General features: G+C 47.0%; 2 protein-coding genes across 3 annotated transcripts in view; one reads left to right on the top strand and one right to left on the bottom strand.

Annotated features, from left to right (window-relative positions):
- Window positions 1–4,546, top strand: part of LOC143766603 (uncharacterized) — a 44,117-nt gene extending 39,571 nt beyond the window's left edge. For both annotated transcript variants that reach the window (XM_077254404.1, XM_077254405.1), the window contains exon 7: window positions 2,877–4,546. In XM_077254404.1, coding sequence (XP_077110519.1) covers window positions 2,877–4,024 — 1,148 coding nt within the window. In that variant the 3' untranslated portion in view covers window positions 4,025–4,546. The remainder of the gene's footprint in view (window positions 1–2,876) is intronic.
- Window positions 1–23,492, bottom strand: part of LOC143766587 (uncharacterized) — a 925,271-nt gene that overhangs the window by 830,615 nt on the left and 71,164 nt on the right. The gene's annotated exons all lie outside the window — the stretch shown is intronic.

Below are 23,492 nucleotides of genomic sequence, written 5' to 3'. Positions count from 1 at the left end.
ATTGCAACAAAACTGCAAGTAGGGACTTCCTCGCAGGGAGTTTTCATATGTGGTTATTCCCTATCACATACCGTTAGATCTTTGGGACCTTAATGGTCCTGGGAGTCTTATAGTAGACTCCTTTTGATCCGGACAGACTTTACTATCAGGGAAGGTCGCCCTTTTTTCTCTGCGATCTCGTCATCCTGACGACTCTTCAAAGCTAGCCACTCTGTTCTTTCGGACTTTTTTTCCCTTACTACCTTCAAGGCAAGGTTGTCCTCAGGCCATCCCCGTCCCTTGTTACCAAGGTGGTATTGTATTCCCACTGTTATGAGGGCATCGTTCTTCGTCATCTCTTTCGGCACCAGTCCACAAAACGGAATGGGTTCCCCATATTCTGGACGAAGTGAGTGCTCTGAGTAGGTATGTCTCGAGGACGGCATCCTTCTGAAGGTTGGACGCTTTATTTGGGCTTCCTGACGGTAAGAAGAAGACTTCCTGATGGTTACAGGAAGGGTTTAGCCGTTTCATCGGCCATGTTAGCCTGGTGGATTCGTTACACCATTCAGGAGTCCTTCCTTGTTAGATGTCAGCCTATCTCCCTGTCTATCGAGGTTTCGTGGGTTCTAGGCACCAGGCGTTGGCAAAGTACACCTGCAAGCTTGCGGGTTCATCCAGTCCACATGCATTCTTGAAGCACTAAAATTCCCAGACTTCCACAGGTGTGAGTCTAGGCAGGCGGACTCTGCAGGCCGCGGTGCCGCACTTGTAAGTAGCGGTTACACAGGGCCTGATCTGATTTTGTCCACACCCAGGGACTTCTTTGGGACGTCCCACGGTCTGTGTCCCCCAATGAGGCGAAGGAGAAATAGGGATTTTTGTGTACTCACCTTAAAATCTTTTTCTCCGAGCCATTCATTGGGGGACACAGCTCCCACCCTGTTATTAGCTTGTGCTTGTTTTATAATTTGACATGCTATAGTCTCATAATGTGACATGCTATACGCTCAAATGTTGTTATTGATCTCCTACTGCTTTTACACCGAACTGGTTAGCTGAGAGCCAGCAGGAGGGTGTATACAGCAGAGGAGGAGCTAACTTTCTTTGTATCACTTAGTGTCGGCCTCCTAATGGCAGCAGCATACACCCATGGTCTGTGTCCCCCAATGAATGGCTTGGAGAAAAGGATTTTCCGGTGAGTACACAAAAATCCCTATTTCATGTTTCTAGGATTAATGTGTGTTATTGAACTTTGACTTTAAGTGTTATGCCTAGCATTGTGCTCTCTGCTAGCTGGCAGAGCCAGAAACTCACATTCCATAATAACCATTCGTGGAAGGGAGGGGTTAAGAGAGGAAATTCAGAGGGGGGAAGGGACTGCAAGAAGGATTTTAGTTTTACAGAAACCATTGGTGGGAGGAGTAGCAGCTCTGGCTGTGTACCATGAACAATGGAAAATCATATTTTCCTGACAAGTAATGACTATTTTGACTCCACAGTTAGTTTCTGGAAATCTGCACACAGTGGATGTTTTATAGTAAAAATTACTAATATGCCATTTTATTACCCAACACATAGTGCCCGTATAGAGCTGCAGGAGACAGACACAGACCGTAAATTAAGTGGGTTCTTCTCACTATAGTAATGGCTAGGGTTGAGCGACCTTTAGTTTTTTAGGGTCGAGTCGGGTTTTGTGAAACCCGACTGTCTTAAAAGTCGAGTCGAGTGAATTCGGCCGACCATCGTGAAAAGTCGTGTTTCGGCCGAAACACGAAACCCAATGAAGGAAATATATATATATAATTTTTTTTTCTCTCTCTCTCTCTCTCTCTCTCTCTCTCTCTCTCTCTCTCTCTCTCTCTCTCTCTCTCTCTCTATCTCTCTCCCCCTCCATCACCAGCACAGAAAATTTCGTATTGCACTTTCCAAATCCCTACTGCGCACAAGCGATAACATGACGATGGGCGTTCACTCCCCTAAGACCTATGTCATCACTCAGCCCACGCTCCTTCATTGGCTGAAAAAATGGCGCTAAACGCGTCATACGAAACGCGACTTTGGCGCCAAGATCGCGTACAGCATGGCCGACCCCGCACAAGGATCGGGTCGGGTTTCATGAGACGCCGACTTTTCCAAAAGTCGGCGACTTATGAAAATGAACGACCCGTTTCGCTCAACCCTAGTAATGGCAAGTAAATGGATGTTAAATGCGGTTTGGGCACACTGCAAGGCTCAGAAGTGAGGGGGAGATTTGACTTTACTAGAGTGGATTTCACTAGATTGTTTTAAGGAAGCCATGTTGCTTTTCTAGAACCTTTGAGCCACTAATAATATATGTTTTGCCACTGGCAGATGATGGCCCCCTGAGTGGGGATTGTTTTTTTGTGAGATAAGTAGAGTTTCTATTGGTATTGCTTACGCCTACATAACAGTCTCTGGTGGCTTGTTATTCCATTATTTCCATTAATTCCTATTAGACTGTGAACTGTCATTTGTCTTGGTGAATAATTCAATATTTTTATATATAATTGTCTAAGGGTTTTTCCGTCTGTCTGTCTTTCTGTCTGTCTGTCCTGGAAATCCCGCGTCTCTGATTGGTCGAAGCCGCCAGGCCTCGACCAATCAGCGACGGGCACAGTATCAACGTAGATGTCATAATGGTTGCCATGGCGACGATGATGTCATAAAGGTTGCCTCGACCAATCAGCGATGGGCACAGTCTGCCGCGAATCACATACTACGGGGACATGCATATTCTAGAATACCCGATGCTTTAGAATCGGGCCACAGTCTAGTTTTTATATAACTTGCCATTTCTACAGATAGTTGAAATGTTCAAAAATATGAACTTCAAGGACATTTTATTCAAAAAGAATTGGTTTTATTCTTGGCAGATGACTGGACAAGGAGATCAGAGGGACAGCTGACATCTTCAATTTTTACATTGGATGATCTTGAGATCCCACAGGATACAATTGAAGTGACTGCCATTACTCCAGATATACCATCATACCTTCACAGCAAAGATCGATCATCTTATCCTTTGAGACAGGTCCTGTCTTCTGATTCATTAGTGACTACTAAGGAAAATCAAAGTCACAAAATAAGCATTAGAAAACAAAGTGTTCCGAAAGCAAAGAAGCCATTTTCACTTTCAGAATATGGAAATAGTTTTCCCTATGAAAAGTCTTTTCTTAAACATCAAAAAATTCACCTAGCAGATAATAGATTTTCTTGTTCCAAGTGTGGGAAATGTTTTAACCAGGAATCAGATCTTGTTAGTCATCAGAGAAGTCACCCAGGTGAGAAGCCATTTTCATGTTCAGAATGTGGGAAATGTTTTTCATGGAAATCACACTTTGCTGCACATCAGATAACTCACACAGGGGATAAGCCTTTTTCCTGTTCTGAATGTGGGAAATGTTTTAACCAGAAGTCAAATTTTATTAGGCACCAGAGAATTCACACAGGAGAGAAGCCTTTTTTCTGTTCAGAATGTGGGAAATGTTTTAACAAAAAATCAACTTTGGTTATTCACCAGAGAACCCACACCGGGGAGAAACCTTTTTCCTGTTCAGAATGTGGAAAATATTTTGCACAGAAATCAAGTTTTGTTAACCACCAGAGAACTCACACAGGGGAGAAACCTTTTTCCTGTTCAGAATGTAGGAAATGTTTTAAACAAAAATGGCATCTTGTTATACACCAAAGAACTCACACAGGGGAGAAACCTTTTACATGTTCAGAATGTGGGAAATGTTTTAACCACAAATCAGATTTTGTTAAGCACCAGAGAACCCACACAGGTGAGAAGCCTTTTCCCTGTTTAGAATGTGGGAAATATTTTACACAGAAATCAAATTTTGTTAAGCACCAGAGAACTCACACAAAGGAGAAGCCATTTTCATGTTTAGAATGTGGAAAAAGTTTTGTGAAGAAATCATCTCTTCTTCGTCATCAGAGAAGTCACACAGGAGAGAAGCCTTTTTCCTGTTCAAAATGTGGGAAATGTTTTACAAGTAAATGTTTTACATGTATGTAAGTGTGCATATGTAGCAGAGCTATGTGTATGTCAATGTGCATATGTAGCAGAGATGTCTGTATTTAAATATGCATATACAGCAGAGAGCTGTGTATGTAAATGTTGGTTTGTACCAGAGCTGTGTGTGAATGTAAATATGCTAATATAGCAAAGATGCATGTATGGAAATGTGCATATGTAGCAGAACTGAGTGTGCGTGCACTGTCTATGCAGCAGTGTTGTGTATGTACAGTGCCTTACGAAAGTATTCGGCCCCCTGGAACTTTTCAACCTTTTCCCATATATCATGCTTCAAACATAAAGATACCAAATGTAATTTTTTTAGAGAAGAATCAAGAAGTTGAACACATTTGTGAAGTTGAATGAAATTTATTGGTTATTTAAAATTTTTGTGGAAATTCAAAAACTGAAAAGTGAGGTGTGCAATATTATTCGGCTCCTTTACTTTCAGTGCAGCAAACTCACTCCAGAAGTTCATTGTGGATCTCTGACTGATCCAATGTTGTCCTAAATGCCTAATGATGATAAATATAATCCACCTGTGTGTAATTAAGTCTCCTTATAAATGCACCTTCTCTGTGATAGTCTCAGGGTTCTGTTTGCAGCTCAGAGAGCATCATGAAGACCAAGGAACACAACAGGCAGGTGATACTGTTGTGGAGAAGTTTAAAGCCAGATTTGGATACAAAATGATTTCCAAAATGTTAAACATCCCAAAGAGCACTGTGCAAGTGATCATATTGAAATGGAAGGAGTATCATACCACTGCAAATCTACCAAGACCTGGCCGTCCCTCTAAACTTTCATCTCAAACAAGTAGAAGACTGATCAGAGATGCAGCCAAGAGGCCCATGATCACTCTGGATGAACTGCAGAGATCTACAGCTGAGTGGGGCAGTCTGATTGTTGTCCTATGGACAGTCGTACTCTGCACAAATCTGGCCTTTATGGAAGAGTGGCAAGAAGAAAGCCATTTCTCAAAGATATCCATAAAACGTATTGTTTAAAGTTTGCAACAAGCCACCTGGGAGAGACACCAAACATGTGGAAGAACGTGCTCTGGTCAGATAAAACCAAAATCACAATGCCAAACGATATGTTTGGCGTAAAGGCAACACAGCTCATCGCCCTGAACACACCATCCCCACTATCAAACATGGTGATGGCAGCATCATTGTTTGGGCCTGCTTTTCTTCAGCAGGGACAGGGAAGATGGTTAAAATTGATGGGAAGATGGATGGAGTCAAATACAGGACCATTCTTGAAGAAAACCTGTTGGAATCTGAAAAAGACCTGATACTGGGACGGAGAATTGTCTTCCAAAAAGACAATAATCCCAAACATAAAGCAAAATCTACATTGGAATGATTCACAAATAAATGGGCTCAATTTGGGAACTCAATTGCCTGAAATGTATACAGTCTCTTTAACAGATGGTGAGCTGTATTACCTTAGACTCCTTTTACTTCACGTAAGAGGAGCAAAGTCTTATGCTGACTTAAGGACTGTCAATGGAGTCGTACATGACACATATAAAAATGCGTGCATTGATCTTCATCTTTTGGAAGATGATTCCCAAAGGGAAGACGGTATAATGGATGCAATTGCTTTTCAAATGCCCTACCAACTTCGTGAATTATTTGCTATAATTTGTGTATATGGGGAACCAGCTAAACCATTGGCATTATGGCAAAAATATAAAACCGAATTTATAGAGGATTACATTAGGTGGTATACTCCAAAAATTGCTGAGCAACTGGCTCTTTGTAATATTAATGAAGTGGGGGCGTGGCCTAGCCTTGGACGTGAGAGGCAGCAGGATTCTGTGCTCCCTCCCAGACCCCTCATATTAAGCTGTTAATAAGCGTTTTTCTGCAGTGAGAAAATAACTTTTGCCTCATCTAGCACCTGCACAGACGACTGGCCTTAAAGGGACTCTGTCACCTGAATTTGGAGGGAACAATTTTTTGCCATAGAGGTGGGGTTTTCAGGTGTTTGATTCACCCTTTCCTCACCCACTGGCTGCATGCTGGCTGCAATATTGGATTGAAGTTCATTCTCTGTCCCCCGTAGTACATGCCTGCACAGGGCAATCTTGCCTTACGCAGGCGTGAACTATTGAGGACAGAGAATGAACTTCAATCCTATATTGCAGCCAGCATGCAGCAAGCGGGTAAGGAAAGGGTGAATCAAACACCCGAAAACCCTGCCTCTATGGCTGAAAATTGTTCCCTCCAAATTCAGGTGACAGAGTCCCTTTAAGTGGAATCCAGTTTTATCTGGCTCGTGTGCTTTTATCTTTGCTGCTACGGAGGACACCTCTCCGGGACAAGGAGTGATGGAGAATCGGCCATCTTGCTTTGGATACCGGGGCTTTGTACACCTCTGATAAGGAGAACATGTGGCTCACTGCCGTCAGGGATCGACCTCAGAGTTCCAGGGCTCAACTCCTTAATTTGACTACCGCCAGGAGACCCCTCAACCCAGGAACCCTCCCGCTGCCTGAGTTCCCGCCGGTCCCGCCATCTTGGTGAAGAGGCCGCCTGCCACGTGAGTCAGCCCCCTCCACCAACAAAGACAACCGGTGTCTATTCAAGGGCCCCGCTAGCCCAGCGTCACTCACCCAGCTTGCCGTGAAGAGTCCTGCGGCACCTGCTTGGTGCTGGTCGGCCGGGGCATCCATCCCATGAAAGGCGGCTTTACCTCCAGCAGGGCGACCTTCCTGATGCTGCGACGGTCATCCGCAAGAGTCCTCTCCTCCCGACCACGGCGGGAGATCCTGGGGCTCAGCGCCGTCTTCAGGGGTGATCTCAGAGCAGCCTCTCGGTCTTCCGGTAAGGTGCTTTACGGCCCCTCTGTGTCGGGCGGCGAGTCTGGCCTCAGTGTGCCTGTGGAGGGACCCCGGAACTCTAGTAGCTCTTTCATCGTGCTTTGGCGCCATCTTAGCTGGGCTCCTATGGCGGTGGGGCTGTGTGTGTCTCGCTGGGCTGGAGAAGTGGAGCCGGCATTCTCCCCCCCTGCATACTGTGCCTAGCTTTACTGCCTGCTGCCCCATACCTTTTGTCAGCAACACCGGAGCCGCCGGGTCTGTGTGGATAACCCTTGGCAGCAACTACCTGCAATAAATAAGCTATATATTTGGCGGATATCTGAGACTTTCCACAGGCCTTTACTTTTCTATATTTGTGCCATACACAACAATCTGCCTATTCACTTAGTGTAAACTTTTCATCCTTTCATAATTATGTGACATTTTCTATACTCTGCTAGCACAATTTCGATTTCTATCTCATTTTGTGCTCCTCCAGTGACATCCAGTGGCCATGCTAGGTACTTCGTTCAAATTCTAGATATAATGCCCTATTAAACAAGTTTCTCATATGTCCAAGTTGTGAACACAGCCTTCACTTTATCAGAAGTCTCATAATGGTTAAATCACAAAAAGAACGCGAAAAACTAGCTAATAAAGCAGCAGCAGACGAACAGAAAAAAAAACATGCATGGAGACTTAGATAAATATCTAAAGAAAAAATCAGAAACCTCCCAAACCTCTGCAAGAAGGTCACTTAAAAAATCAACTTCTTTCGAGAACCTGGATGATTCTGATTCTAGTGGTGACGACTTCGACAGCGACTCTATGATGGAAGACGCAGCACCCATCTCTAGAGCTTTTATGAAAAAACTGATGGCCCAAAATATGAAACCCATCCTGGAGGAGCTGTCCGGCATGCATTCAGATCTCCAACATTTGGGTCAAAGAGTTGAGGCCTTGGAGTCTGCAAATTCAGAACAAATGGACGCTCTTAACTGTCTTAACGAGCAAGTCCTCAAACAACAACAACAGCTTAATGTAGCTCTATTAGCAGCAGAAGACCAAGAAAATAGGATCAGACGTAAGAATATCCGTATAAGAGGCATTCCTGAATCTTTCGCACATGAAACTTTGGGAAAAGTGTCCAAAGAAATTTTCGCCAACATTCTCGATCAGGACAGACCCGCCACTATCACTATTGAACGAGTACATCGTGCTCTGAGACCTAAACCAAAGCAGGATGAACTACCAAGGGATGTTATCTGTGGCCTCCTTAGCTATGTGGATGTAGCGCCCCCACTGCCGCAGGGCCGAGGGGTACCCGGTACCGGGCCTCTGAGTCTCTGCTCTGGGGTTGTGACGATGGCTAGACCCGGTCCGTGACCCTGCTGAGGGGCGCCCAATGAAAGGTGTGGATAGGGGTGATGTTATGATGCAGCGTAGGTCGCAGTAAATAACGAGGACACCAGGTTACAGTCTCTTTACCTCTTTACTGAAGGCTTCGAGGTGCTCAATCCGGAGCACTGTTAACAGGGCTGTCTGAGACCGGCCGGTCCAAAGGCACATCAGGAGTCCCCTTTGCAGGTGGGAATCAGTGTCTACCCTCTAGCGCCTGTGTGTTGTAGTCCTTCCCTGCTGAGCACCCCGGGATAGTCCTCACAACTGCTGTGTCTGTCTCTGATGTTCATTCTCTCCGTCCCCCAGATAATATGGCTAGGACGCACCCGTATGACGGGGAAGGCCTGGAGTTCTTCCGGGACCCTAGAGTCGCCCCTCTCCCACAGCTGCCTCCGTTGTCTGCTTAGGTGTTTAAGTGAGACAGCCAACCTGTAATTGGCTGTCCGGCCGTGGTTTGAAGTAATGCTTGCAGTCTCTTACTTGCTTGGCGTTCCGGCCACCGACTGTTTGCGCCTCAGAAGGATGTTGCCTCGATCTTACAGCACGACTCCTTCTGGTCCTATTGCCTCTTTGCTGTATTCCCGTTGCTCACTGGTTTGTTCTGCTCTTAGGAGTCTGCCAGGATCCCATCCCTGACAGGTCCTCTCTCTAGCTCTTCCCAGTTACTACTCTCCTGTCTTCCTGTCCAACCCCCAGTTTTACCAGAGTGTGAGGAGTGGCCTACTAGATAGAACCACCCCCCCTGGTGGCCGGAGTGTGAAGTGTAGTGTGAGTGTTACCTGGTTAGGTGAACTCCTTTAGTGCAATCAGACGTAACATCACTCCCCTTAGTGGCAGAGCGACATTACTGCAACAACCAGGACTCTGGGGTGCTGCACTCCCCCCCCCGGTTAAATCCAGTACTCCCGGACTGGGAAAACAAGAACAGCAATACATATTAACAGAAAACACACAAAATTTTGCAATATTATAAACAATTAAACATAACAGTGCTTCCCTTTATGGGAGGTGATGACTCTTGAACGTTGCGAAAGTTAGGTCATGCACAGTTTATGACTCTCAGTTCAGTGGTTGAAACAGCGGGGACCCCGGGTAAACAAAGGGGTCCCCTTTTAGAAGTTTTTGGAGCAATTCACTGTCCATTACTCCGTTGTCCATTTTTAAAGCCTGCAACAGAAGATATGCACACAAACATTTTCAACTAAATAGCAGCCCTTATTAATACCTCCAAGTTTTGTAGCGGAGGGGAGTCTGATTCTGAGTGCTGCGTGTGGACCTTCGCAGCGCGGGGGTCGCTATTGACCTAACAGGGCCCGCTATGCTTGCTACCGCTGGTGTAGTGCACTGTCTTCTGGCTACACTTCTAGTGAGTCTGGGTAGCACTGGCAAGCTGGAGCTCTCAGGGCTGCTGCTGCTAGCAACAGTGGGTACGGCAGGATCGCCGATAGCAGAGGGAGGATTTGCCAGTTCAACGATCGGCACGGCATCGTCAGATAGGGCTTGTTGAGGTTGCGGGGCCAGATGATCTGGTACCACCATTGTTTCTGGTGGGTTCGGCTGGTGGAACGTTAGAACAGGTACCACGATGGCCTGATTTTTCTGAGTCCAGGACTGGGGAAAGTCACCAAGGACGGTGTGGATCATCTTCTCCTTTTCCACAGGCGGGGAGATTCCTGGGGCCGTGTCCCTCTCTCTCAACTTATCGGGGCAGACCTTAAGGTGATCCCTGGATATCGCTGTCAAGGTCTCCCCTCCGTCCTTGCTGATGAGACAGACCTTCGTGTTGTCGAAATCGGATGGCAGGATGGTATACGGTTCCGCTTCCCATTGGTCATCGAGCTTGTGTAGTCTCCTCTTTCGTTTGAGTACTTGCTCACCAGGTGACAGGGGAATCGCAGGAGCGTGCTGGTTGTAGTCCCTTTCTTGTTTTTGCCTAGCCTGGGCGAGACTTCTTTCCACGGACTCCTGTACTTTGCGGTACCTTCGCTGCCTTTCTGCATCCCAATCTGCATCCGGCGAGGTATCTTCGGGGTCTAGGACCCCCATGTCCAGATCAACGGGTAACTGGCTAGACCTTCCTCGCATCAGGTACGCTGGAGTACAGTTGGTGGAATTTACTGGGATGTGATTGTATATATCCACCAAGTCAGGCAACTTTGTCGGCCACAGGTTCCGTTCCTCTACGGGCAAGGTCTTCAATAAGTCGATCACCACTTGGTTCATCTTTTCGCACATCCCATTGGTTTGAGGATGGTACGGTGTGGTTCTGATCTTCTTACACCCGTACAGTTGGCAGAACTCTTGGAACACTTCTGCTTCGAATGCTGGTCCCTGATCGGTCAGGACCTTCTCCGGGTAGCCATGGGGCCTACAAAAGTACTGCTGGAAGGCCTTGGCGGCAGTCCTGGCCGTTAGATCCTTGACAGGTACAACCACCAAAAATCTGGAGTAGTGATCTACGATGGTAAGAGCGTAGATATAGCCTGACCGACTAGGGGTCAGCTTCACATGATCCAGCGCGACCAGTTCGAGCGGCCGTTTGGTGATGATAGGCCGCAGGGGAGCCTGTTGGCTGCCACGGTCCTTCCTGCATAGGCTACATGGACCGCACTCCCGACACCACTTCTCAATGGCTCTCTTCATGCCAATCCAATAGAATCTCCCTCGGAGTAGCCTCTCTAGCTTCCTCCATCCGAAGTGTCCGGCTCCATCGTGGTAGGCTCCCAGAACCATGGGTGCATCTCGCCTTGGCACCACTATCTGCCACACCAATTCATGAGTACGTGGGTCGATGCTCCTCCGGCACAGCTTGCCATCATGGATAAACAGTTTGCTTCTCCCCTTTCACAGCTGTTGGGTTTCCTGTGGATCATCTGGGCCGGGATGCAACCCTGCCTGCGTCAAGAGCTCTTTCACCCGACGGACCGCGGGGTCACCATCCTGGGTTTCCGCCCACCCGTGATGGGGCAGGGGATTCAGCGTGGCATCCGGTTGGTTCTTGTGCCTGTTCCTCACATGATGGGAGTTCTGAGTGGCTTTAGGGCGATGTAATGCAGGCAGCTCCACCTCTTCAAGTGCCTCCCGGTCTTCCCCTGCTTCTGGCAAATTGGGTATTCGAGACAAGGCATCGGCATTTGCATTCTTGTGTCCTGCCCGGTACTTGACGGTGAAGTTGTAGTTGGACAGCCGGGCCATCCACCGCTGTTCCAAGGCCCCGAGCTTGGCGGTATCCAGATGCGTTAGCGGATTGTTATCCGTGAAGACGGTGAATTTCGCTGAGGCCAGGTAGTGTTTGAACCTCTCTGTCACTGCCCAGACGATGGCAAGGAACTCCAGTTTAAAGGAACTATAGTTGTCAGGGTTCCTTTCCGTGGGACGGAGCTTCCTACTGGCGTAAGCGATCACCCTCTCTTTGCCTTTCTGGACCTGGGACAGCACGGCTCCCAATCCCACATTGCTGGCATCCGTGTACAGCACAAATGGTTGGTCGTATTCGGGGTAGGCCAGTACCTCTTCTCCCGTCAGTGCCGACTTCAAACAAGTGAAGGATCCTTCCAGCCCCTCGTTCCAGTCAAATGGGGCGTTCTTCCCCTTGGCCTTCTTTGATTGGCCCACCAACAGGTCTTGTAAGGGTGCGGCCTTCTTGGTGAAGTCCTTGTTGAACCTTCGGTAATAGCCTACCAGCCCGAGGAACTGCCGGACTTCGTGGAGGTTGCTGGGCTTCGGCCAGTCTTGGATCACCGTGACCTTGTCGGGGTCTGGGGCCACTCCTTCAGCGCTCACCACATGGCCCAGGTACTGCACTTTGGGTTTCAGCAGATGACATTTGGGCGGTTTCACCTTTAAGCCAAAGTTGGACAGGGCTTCAAACACCTCAGCCAGGTGCTTCAGATGGTCTTCGTAGGTCTTAGAGAAGACAATGACATCATCCAAATACAGCAGTACGGTTTCAAAGTTCTTGTGCCCCAGACAGCACTCCATCATCCTCTGGAACGTCCCCGGGGCATTGCACAATCCGAAGGGCATGTAGTTGAATTCACAGAGCCCCATCGGCATCGTGAAGGCCGTCTTCTCCTTGTCCGCCTCCGCCACGGGAACCTGCCAGTACCCACTGGTGAGATCTAAGGTAGAGAAGTAGTTAGCGGATTTTAAGGCAGCCAGAGACTCCTCTATCCTGGGCAGTGGGTATGCATCCTTATGTGTAATGCGATTCAACTGCCTGTAATCAACGCACATCCTCATGGTGCCATCTTTCTTTTTAACAAGGACTAATGGAGCTGCCCAGGGGCTACAACTGTCTCTCACCACCCCAGCCTCCTTCATTTCTCGCAACATGTCCTTGGCACACTGGTAATGAGCTGGGGGTACAGGGCGGTATCTCTCTTTTATGGGCCGGTGATCTCCCGTGGGGATATGATGTTGGATCCCTTTTACCTGTCCAAAATCTAAGGGGTGTTTGCTAAATACCCGCTCGTACTCGTGAACCACCCTGTAGGCCCCCTGTTTCTGATGGGATGGGGTGGAGTCAGTGCCCACATGCAATTCCCGACACCAATCTTTCGAGTGCCCTGCAGAACTGTTGTCTTCCGCCACGTCTGACGGGACCAAGGGTTCAGGTGTCTGGATCACACTATTATTGACAGCGAACAGTTTGGCGAGCGTGGTGTCATGATCTCCATGGCCAGAGAACTAGCATAAGCCTCAATAGGAACAAGCTCTTGGAAGATGTAACTGTACTGACCATGAACTAAACCTACCGCATCATCTAGAAGTAGCCAGGTAGCATGTCCTACTTTTTATCCCTATATGCCCAGCGCCGGCCGGAGAACTAAATAATGCTAGCAGAGGGAAATATAAGACCTGACTCACCTCTAGAGAAATGCCCAAAAAGGAGACAGAAGCCCCCCACATATATTGGCGGTGATATGAGATGAAACAACAAACGCAGCAGGAAAATAGTTTTAGCAAATTTGAGGTCCGCTTTCTAGATAGCAGAAGACAGAAAGAACACTTTCATGGTCAGTAGAAAACCCTAACAAAACACATCCAGAAATTACTTTAGGACTCTGGCATTAACTCATAATACCAGAGTGGCAATTCCTGATCAACAAGAGCTTTCCAGACACAGTAACGAAACTGCAGCTGTGAACTGGAACCAAAATACAAAAACAAAACATGGACGAATGTCCAACTTATCTAGTAGATGTCTGGGAGCAGGAACAAGCACAGAGAGGCTTCTGATAACATTGTTGACCGGCAAGCATCTAACAGAGAAGCCAGGTTATATAGCGACACCCAGATCTAATCAGAACAGGTGAACAGGGAAGATGATGTCACAAGTTCAATTCCACCAGTAGCCACCGGGGGAGCCCAGAATCCAAATTCACAACAGTACCCCCCCCTCAAGGAGGGGGCACCGAACCCTCACCAGAACCACCAGGGCGATCAGGATGGGCCCTATGAAAGGCACGAACCAGATCAGAGGCATGAACATCAGATGCAGTGACCCAAGAATTATCCTCCTGGCCGTATCCCTTCCACTTGACCAGATACTGGAGTCTCCGTCTGGAAACACGGGAGTCTAGGATTTTTTCCACAACGTACTCCAACTCACCCTCAACCAACACCGGAGCAGGAGGCTCAACGGAAGGCACAACCGGTGCCTCATACCTGCGCAATAACGACCGATGAAAAACGTTATGAATAGAAAAGGATGCAGGGAGGTCCAAACGGAAGGAAACAGGGTTAAGAATCTCCAATATTTTATACGGACCGATGAACCGAGGCTTAAACTTAGGAGATGAGACCCTCATAGGGACAAAACGAGAAGACAACCACACCAAATCTCCAACACAAAGCCGAGGACCAACACGACGGTGACGGTTGGCAAAAAGCTGAGTCTTCTCCTGGGACAACTTTAAATTGTCCATCACCTGCCCCCAGATATGATGCAATCTCTCCACCACCGCATCCACTCCAGGACAATCCGAGGATTCCATCTGACCGGAGGAAAATCGAGGGTGGAACCCCGAATTACAGAAAAACGGGGACACCAAAGTGGCAGAGCTGGCCCGATTATTGAGGGCGAACTCCGCAAATGGCAAAAAAGCAACCCAATCATCCTGGTCAGCAGACACAAAACACCTCAGATATGTCTCCAGGGTCTGATTAGTCCGCTCGGTCTGGCCATTAGTCTGAGGGTGAAAAGCAGACGAAAAAGACAAATCTATGCCCATCCTAGCACAGAATGCCCGCCAAAATCTAGACACAAATTGGGTTCCTCTGTCAGAAACGATATTCTCAGGAATACCATGCAAACGAACAACATTTTGAAAAAACAGGGGCACCAACTCGGAAGAAGAAGGCAATTTGGGCAGGGGAACCAAATGGACCATCTTAGAAAAACGGTCACACACCACCCAGATGACAGACATCTTCTGAGAAACAGGCAGATCTGAAATAAAATCCATCGAGATGTGTGTCCAAGGCCTCTTAGGAATAGGCAAGGGCAACAATAATCCACTAGCCCGAGAACAACAAGGCTTGGCCCGAGCACAAACGTCACAAGACTGCACAAAGCCTCGCACATCTCGTGACAGGGAAGGCCACCAGAAGGATCTTGCCACCAAATCCCTGGTACCAAAAATTCCAGGATGACCTGCCAATGCAGAAGAATGTACCTCAGAGATGACTCTACTGGTCCAATCATCAGGAACAAACAACCTATCAGGCGGACAACGATCCGGTCTATCCGCCTGAAACTCCTGCAAGGCCCGCCGCAGGTCTGGAGAAACGGCTGACAAGATAACTCCCTCCTTAAGAATACCTGTGGGGTCAGAGTTGCCGGGTGAATCAGGCTCAAAACTCCTAGAAAGGGCATCCGCCTTAACATTCTTAGAACCCGGTAGGTACGATACCACAAAATTAAACCGAGAGAAAAATAATGACCAGCGCGCCTGTCTAGGATTCAGGCGCCTGGCGGTCTCAAGATAGATCAAATTTTTGTGGTCAGTCAATACCACCACCTGATGTCTGGCCCCCTCGAGCCAATGGCGCCACTCCTCAAACGCCCACTTCATGGCCAAAAGCTCCCAATTCCCAACATCATAATTCCGCTCAGCGGGCGAAAATTTACGGGAAAAGAAGGCACAAGGCCTCATCACGGCGCAGTCAGAACTTTTCTGCGACAACACTGCCCCAGCCCCGATCTCAGAAGCGTCGACCTCAACCTGAAAAGGAAGAGTCACATCAGGCTGACGCAACACAGGGGCAGAAGAAAAACGGCGCTTAAGCTCCTGAAAGGCCTCCACAGCATCAGGGGACCAATTAGCAACATCAGCACCCTGTCTAGTCAAATCGGTCAATGGCTTAACGACATCCGAAAAACCAGAAATAAATCGACGATAAAAGTTGGCAAAGCCCAAAAATTTCTGAAGACTTTTAAGAGAAGAGGGCTGCGTCCAATCACAAATAGCTTGAACCTTGACAGGATCCATCTCAATGGAAGAGGGAGAAAAAATATATCCCAAAAAGGAAATTCTCTGAACCCCAAAAACGCACTTAGAACCCTTGACACACAGAGAATTAGACCGCAAAACCTGAAAAACCCTCTTAACTTGCCGGACATGAGAGTCCCAATCATCCGAAAAAATCAGAATATCATCCAGATACACTATCATAAATTTATCCAAAAAATCGCGGAAAATATCATGCATAAAGGACTGGAAGACTGAAGGGGCATTAGAAAGACCAAAAGGCATCACCAAATACTCAAAGTGGCCCTCGGGCGTATTAAATGCGGTTTTCCACTCATCCCCCTGCCTGATCCGCACCAAATTATACGCCCCACGGAGATCAATCTTAGAGAACCACTTGGCCCCCTTTATGCGAGCAAACAAATCAGTCAGCAACGGCAATGGGTATTGATATTTAACCGTGATTTTATTCAAAAGCCGATAATCAATACATGGTCTCAAAGAGCCGTCTTTTTTTGACACAAAGAAAAAACCGGCTCCTAAGGGAGATGACGATGGACGAATATGTCCCTTTTCCAAGGACTCCTTTATATATTCTCGCATAGCAGTATGTTCAGGCACAGACAGATTAAATAAACGACCCTTTGGGTATTTACTACCCGGAATTAAATCTATAGCACAATCGCACTCACGGTGCGGAGGTAGCGAACCCAGCTTGGGTTCTTCAAAGACGTCACGATAATCAGACAGGAACTCAGGGATTTCAGAGGGAATAGATGATGAAATGGACACCAAAGGTACGTCCCCATGAGTCCCCTTACATCCCCAGCTCAACACAGACATAGCTCTCCAGTCAAGGACTGGGTTGTGAGACTGCAGCCATGGCAATCCTAGCACCAAATCATCATGTAGATTATACAGCACCAGAAAACGAATAGTCTCCTGGTGATCCGGATTAATACACATAGTCACTTGTGTCCAGTATTGTGGTTTATTATTAGCCAATGGGGTGGAGTCAATCCCCTTCAGAGGAATAAGAGTCTCCAAAGGCTCTAAATCATACCCACAACGATTGGCAAAGGACCAATCCATAAGACTCAAAGCGGCGCCAGAGTCGATATAGGCGTCCGTAGTAATAGATGACAAAGAGCAAATCAGGGTCACAGACAAAATAAATTTAGACTGTAAAGTGCCAATGGGAACGGATTTATCAAGCTTTTTAGTACGCTTAGAGCATGCTGATATAACATGAGTAGAATCCCCACAATAGAAACACAACCCATTTTTCCGTCTAAAATTCTGCCGCTCGCTTCTGGACAGAATTCTATCACACTGCATGTTTTCTGGCGTCTTCTCAGTGGACACCGCCAGATGGTGCACTGGTTTGCGCTCCCGCAGACGCCTATCGATCTGAATGGCCATTGTCATGGACTCATTCAGACTTGCAGGCACAGGGAACCCCACCATAACATCCTTAATGGCATCAGAAAGACCCTCTCTGAAAGTAGCCGCCAAGGCGCACTCATTCCACTGAGTAAGCACAGACCATTTACGGAATCTTTGGCAGTAAATTTCAGCTTCATCTTGCCCCTGCGATAGGGACATCAAAGTTTTTTCTGCCTGAAGTTCCAAATGAGGTTCCTCATAAAGCAAGCCCAAGGCCAGAAAAAACGCATCCACATTGCGCAACGCAGGATCCCCTGGTGCCAATGCAAAAGCCCAATCTTGAGGGTCGCCGCGGAGCAAGGAAATCACAATCCCAACCTGCTGTGCAGGGTCTCCAGCAGAACGAGATTTCAGGGACAAAAATAACTTACAATTATTTCTAAAATTCTGAAAGCTAGATCTATTCCCTGAGAAGAATTCCGGCAAAGGAATTCTCGGCTCTGATACCGGAGCATGAACAACAAAATCTTGCAAACTTTGTACTTTCGTGGCGAGATTATTCAAACCTGCAGTTACACTCTGTAGATCCATTATAGACAGGTGAACATAGAGCCATTCAAAGATTAGAAGGAGAGAGAAAAAAAAGAAAGACTGCAGCATAGACAGACTGGCAAGTGATCCAATTAAGAGCACACTAACTACTAGAGAAAAAAAAAAAAAAAAAAAAAATTTCAGCAGACTTCTTATTTCTCTCCTTTCTCAGCCAAGGATTTTAACCCTTTAGTGGGCCGGTCAAACTATCATGATCTCCATGGCCAGAGAACTAGCATAAGCCTCAATAGGAACAAGCTCTTGGAAGATGTAACTGTACTGACCATGAACTAAACCTACCGCATCATCTAGAAGTAGCCAGGTAGCATGTCCTACTTTTTATCCCTATATGCCCAGCGCCGGCCGGAGAACTAAATAATGCTAGCAGAGGGAAATATAAGACCTGACTCACCTCTAGAGAAATGCCCAAAAAGGAGACAGAAGCCCCCCACATATATTGGCGGTGATATGAGATGAAACAACAAACGCAGCAGGAAAATAGTTTTAGCAAATTTGAGGTCCGCTTTCTAGATAGCAGAAGACAGAAAGAACACTTTCATGGTCAGTAGAAAACCCTAACAAAACACATCCAGAAATTACTTTAGGACTCTGGCATTAACTCATAATACCAGAGTGGCAATTCCTGATCAACAAGAGCTTTCCAGACACAGTAACGAAACTGCAGCTGTGAACTGGAACCAAAATACAAAAACAAAACATGGACGAATGTCCAACTTATCTAGTAGATGTCTGGGAGCAGGAACAAGCACAGAGAGGCTTCTGATAACATTGTTGACCGGCAAGCATCTAACAGAGAAGCCAGGTTATATAGCGACACCCAGATCTAATCAGAACAGGTGAACAGGGAAGATGATGTCACAAGTTCAATTCCACCAGTAGCCACCGGGGGAGCCCAGAATCCAAATTCACAACAGCGTGGCATACTTGGTGAGGTGAACCTCTTCCTCCCCACAATTGAGGACACGTACGGGCACCCTCCCCTGGCGGACGTCGACCACCCCCCGGGCTGTCAACATAGCAGGCCTATTGTCTGAATATACGGGTTCTACCAAGGCCTGGTAGTCCTTTCCCCTGAGGCCTATGTGTCATGGTTCCCAATGGCAAGGGAACGTAAGAAACATATAAGTAACGAACGAGCTCTCGGGTGATGGAAACTCGAGTTGACCGTGAGCTAAATCTACCACACAACTAACAGTAGCCAGGGAGCATACCTATGGCTTCCTATATGCCACGCGCCAGCCGGAGGACTAACTACGCCTGGTAGAGGAAGAAACAGACCTGGCTTACCTCTAGGGAAATACCCCAAAAGATGATAGCAGCCCCCCACATGTAATAACGGTGAATTAAGAGGAAAAGACATACACAGTATGAAAGTAGATTTAGCAAAGAGAGGTCCACTTACTAGATAGCAGAAGGATACAAAAGAGGACTTCACGGTCAACTGAAAACCCTTTCAAAAACCATCCTGAAATTACTTTAAGACTCCTGTGTCAACTCATGACACAGGAGTGGCAATTTCAGCCCGCAAGAGCTTCCAGCTACAGAGAATTACAAAAACTGCAAACTGGACAAAAGGTACAAAACAAAAGGACAAAGTCCACTTAGCTGATCAGCAGACTAGTAGCAGGAACATGCAACCGAAGGCTCTGGTTACAATGATGACCGGCAAGGAAATGACTGGAGAGCAAGGCTAAATAGGAAACTCCCAAACACTGATGGAAGCAGGTGAACAGAAGCAGCAAAGTGCAAACAAGTCACCAGTACCACCAGCAACCACCAGGGGAGCCCAAAAAGGGGATACACAACAGTACCCTCCCCTTAAGGAGGGGGCACCGAACCCTCACAAGAACCGCCAGGGCGATCTGGATGAGCCCTATGAAAGGCACGAACCAAATCCGAGGCATGAACATCAGAGGCAGTTACCCAAGAATTATCTTCCTGACCATAGCCTTTCCATTTAACCAGATATTGAAGTCTCCGTCTGGAAATACGGGAGTCCAAGATCTTCTCTACGACGTACTCCAATTCACCCTCCACCAGCACAGGAGCAGGAGGTTCAGTAGAAGGAACCACCGGTACCTCATATCTCCGCAACAACGACCGATGGAACACATTATGGATAGCGAAAGATGCCGGGAGGTCCAAACGAAAGGAAACAGGGTTAAGAATCTCCAAAATCCTATAAGGACCGATGAACCGAGGCTTAAATTTGGGAGAAGAAACCCTCATAGGGACAAAACGGGAAGACAACCACACCAAATCCCCAACGCGAAGGTGGGGACCAACATGACGACGACGGTTAGCAAACTGCTGAGTCCTCTCCTGGGACAATTCCAAATTATCCACCACTTGTCCCCAAATCCGATGCAACCGATCCACCACCGCATCCACTCCAGGACAATCCGAAGATTCAACCTGACCAGATGAAAAACGCGGATGAAACCCTGAATTGCAAAAGAAAGGAGAAACCAAAGTGGCAGAACTAGCCCGATTATTAAGAGCAAACTCCGCCAACGGCAGAAAGGCAACCCAATCATCCTGATCCGCAGACACAAAACACCTCAAATAAGTCTCCAAAGTTTGATTAGTTCGCTCCGTCTGGCCATTGGTCTGAGGATGGAATGCAGACGAAAAGGACAAATCAATGCCCAACCTGGCACAGACTGCCCGCCAAAATCTAGACACGAACTGGGTACCCCTGTCAGAAACGATGTTTTCCGGAATACCATGCAAGCAAAAGACATTTTGAAAAAACAGAGGGACCAACTCAGATGAGGAAGGCAACTTAGGCAATGGCACCAAATGAACCATTTTAGAAAAACGGTCACACACCACCCAGATGACAGACATCTTCTGAGAAACAGGGAGATCCGAGATAAAGTCCATAGAGATGTGCGTCCAAGGCCTCTTCGGAATAGGCAAGGGCAACAACAACCCACTAGCCCTAGAACAACAAGGCTTGGCCCGAGCACATACATCGCAAGACTGCACAAAAACACGCACATCTCGAGACAGGGAAGGCCACCAGAAGGATCTAGCCACCAAATCTCTGGTGCCAAAAATTCCCGGATGACCTGCCAGAGTAGAAGAATGAACTTCCGAGATGACTCTAGTGGTCCACTCGTCAGGAACAAACAGTCTACCAGACGGACAACGATCAGGTCTATCCGCCTGAAATTCTTGCAAAGCACGTCGCAAATCTGGAGAGACAGCAGACAAAACCACTCCATCCTTAAGGACACCAGCAGGTTCAGAATTCCCAGGAGAGTCAGGCTCAAAACTCCTAGAAAGAGCATCTGCTTTCACATTCCTAGAACCCGGTAAGTACGAGACCACAAAATTAAACCGGGAAAAGAACAACGACCAACGTGCCTGTCTAGGATTCAGGCGCCTGGCAGACTCCAAATAAATTAAATTCTTGTGATCAGTCAAAACTACCACCTGATGTCTGGCACCCTCAAGCCAATGACGCCACTCCTCAAATGCCCACTTCATGGCCAAAAGCTCCCGATTACCAACATCATAGTTTCGCTCGGCGGCCGAAAATTTTCGCGAAAAGAACGCACAAGGTCTCATCACTGAGCAGTCGGAACTTTTCTGCGACAAAACCGCCCCCGCTCCGATCTCGGAAGCATCGACCTCAACCTGAAAGGGAAGAGAAACATCAGGCTGGCGCAACACAGGGGCAGACAAAAAGCGGCGCTTAAGCTCCCGAAAGGCCTCCACGGCAGCAGGGGACCAATTGGCAACATCAGCACCCTTTTTAGTCAAATCCGTCAGAGGTTTAACAACGCCAGAAAAACCAGCTATAAATCGACGATAAAAATTAGCAAAGCCCAAGAATTTCTGGAGACTCTTCAGAGAAGTAGGCTGCGTCCAGTCGTAAATAGCCCGAACCTTGACAGGGTCCATCTCAATAGAAGAAGGGGAAAAAATATACCCCAAAAATGAAATTTTTTGAACCCCAAAAACACACTTTGAACCCTTTACACACAAAGAATTCTCCCGCAAAACCTGAAAAACCCTCCTGACCTGCTGAACATGAGACTCCCAGTCATCAGAAAAAATCAAAATATCATCCAAGTACACAATCATAAATTTATCCAAATATTCACGGAAAATATCATGCATTAAGGACTGAAAGACAGAAGGTGCATTAGAAAGGCCGAAAGGCATTACCAAATACTCAAAATGGCCCTCAGGCGTATTAAATGCGGTCTTCCACTCATCCCCCTGCTTAATTCGCACCAAATTATACGCCCCACGAAGATCAATCTTAGAGAACCACTTAGCCCCCCTTATGCGAGCAAACAAATCAGTCAGCAAAGGCAACGGATACTGATATTTGACTGTAATATTATTCAGGAGACGATAATCAATACAAGGCCTTAGAGAGCCATCCTTTTTAGAGACAAAGAAAAAACCGGCTCCTAAAGGTGATGAAGAAGGACGAATATGTCCCTTTTCCAAGGACTCCTTAATATACTCGCGCATAGCACCATGTTCAGGTACAGATAGGTTAAACAAACGACCCTTTGGAAATTTACTGCCAGGAATCAGATCTATGGCGCAATCACAATCCCTGTGAGGAGGGAGTGAACCAATCTTAGGCTCTTCAAAAATATCACGATATTCAGACAAAAATGCCGGAATCTCAGATGGAATAGATGACGAAATGGACACCATAGGAGTGTCCCCATGAGCCCCCCGACATCCCCAGCTTAACACAGACATAGCCTTCCAGTCAAGGACTGGGTTATGAGACTGTAACCATGGTAATCCAAGCACCAAAACATCATGTAAATTGTACAACACAAGGAAGCGAATCACCTCCTGATGGTCTGGAGTCATACGCATAGTCACTTGCGTCCAGAACTGTGGTTTATTACAAGCCAAAGGTGTAGAATCAATACCCTTCAGAGGTATAGGGACTTCCAGAGGCTCTAAATCAAACCCACAGCACCTGGCAAAGGACCAGTCCATAAGACTCAGAGCGGCGCCAGAGTCCACATAGGCATCCACGGTAATAACTGATAATGAACAAATCAAGGTTACAGACAAAATAAATTTGGACTGTAAAGTGCCAATTGAAATGGACTTGTCAACCTTCCTAGTACGCTTAGAGCATGCCGATATAACATGAGCAGAATCACCACAATAGAAGCATAACCCATGTTTACGCCTATAATTCTGCCGCTCGCTTCTGGACATAACTCTGTCACATTGCATTTTCTCTGGCGTCTCTTCAGAAGATACCGCCAAATGGTGCACGGGTTTGCGCTCCCGCAAACGCCGATCAATCTGAATTGCCATTGTCATGGACTCATTCAGACCTGTAGGCGCAGGGAACCCGACCATAACATCTTTAACGGCATCAGAAAGGCCCTCTCTGAAATTTGCCGCTAAGGCGCACTCATTCCACTGAGTAAGCACAGACCACCTACGAAATTTTTGGCAGTATATCTCCGCTTCATCTTGCCCTTGAGATAGGGCTATCAAAGCTTTTTCAGCTTGAATCTCCAAATTAGGTTCCTCATAAAGCAACCCTAAAGCCAGGAAAAACGCATCCACATTGAGCAACGCAGGATCCCCTGTTGCCAATGAAAATGCCCAATTTTGAGGGTCACCTCGCAGCAAAGAGATTACAATCTTAACCTGCTGGACAGGATCTCCTGAGGAGTGAGGTCTGAGAGAAAGGAATAATTTACAATTATATTTGAAATTCAAAAACCGAGATCTATCTCCGGAAAACACCTCTGGTGTAGGGATTTTAGGTTCAGAAATA

This window comes from Ranitomeya variabilis, chromosome 4 (assembly GCF_051348905.1).
Source record: "Ranitomeya variabilis isolate aRanVar5 chromosome 4, aRanVar5.hap1, whole genome shotgun sequence".
Classification (NCBI taxonomy): domain Eukaryota; kingdom Metazoa; phylum Chordata; class Amphibia; order Anura; family Dendrobatidae; genus Ranitomeya; species Ranitomeya variabilis.
Note: the sequence above shows the minus strand (reverse complement) of the source record. Positions and strands in the feature narration are given on the sequence as shown.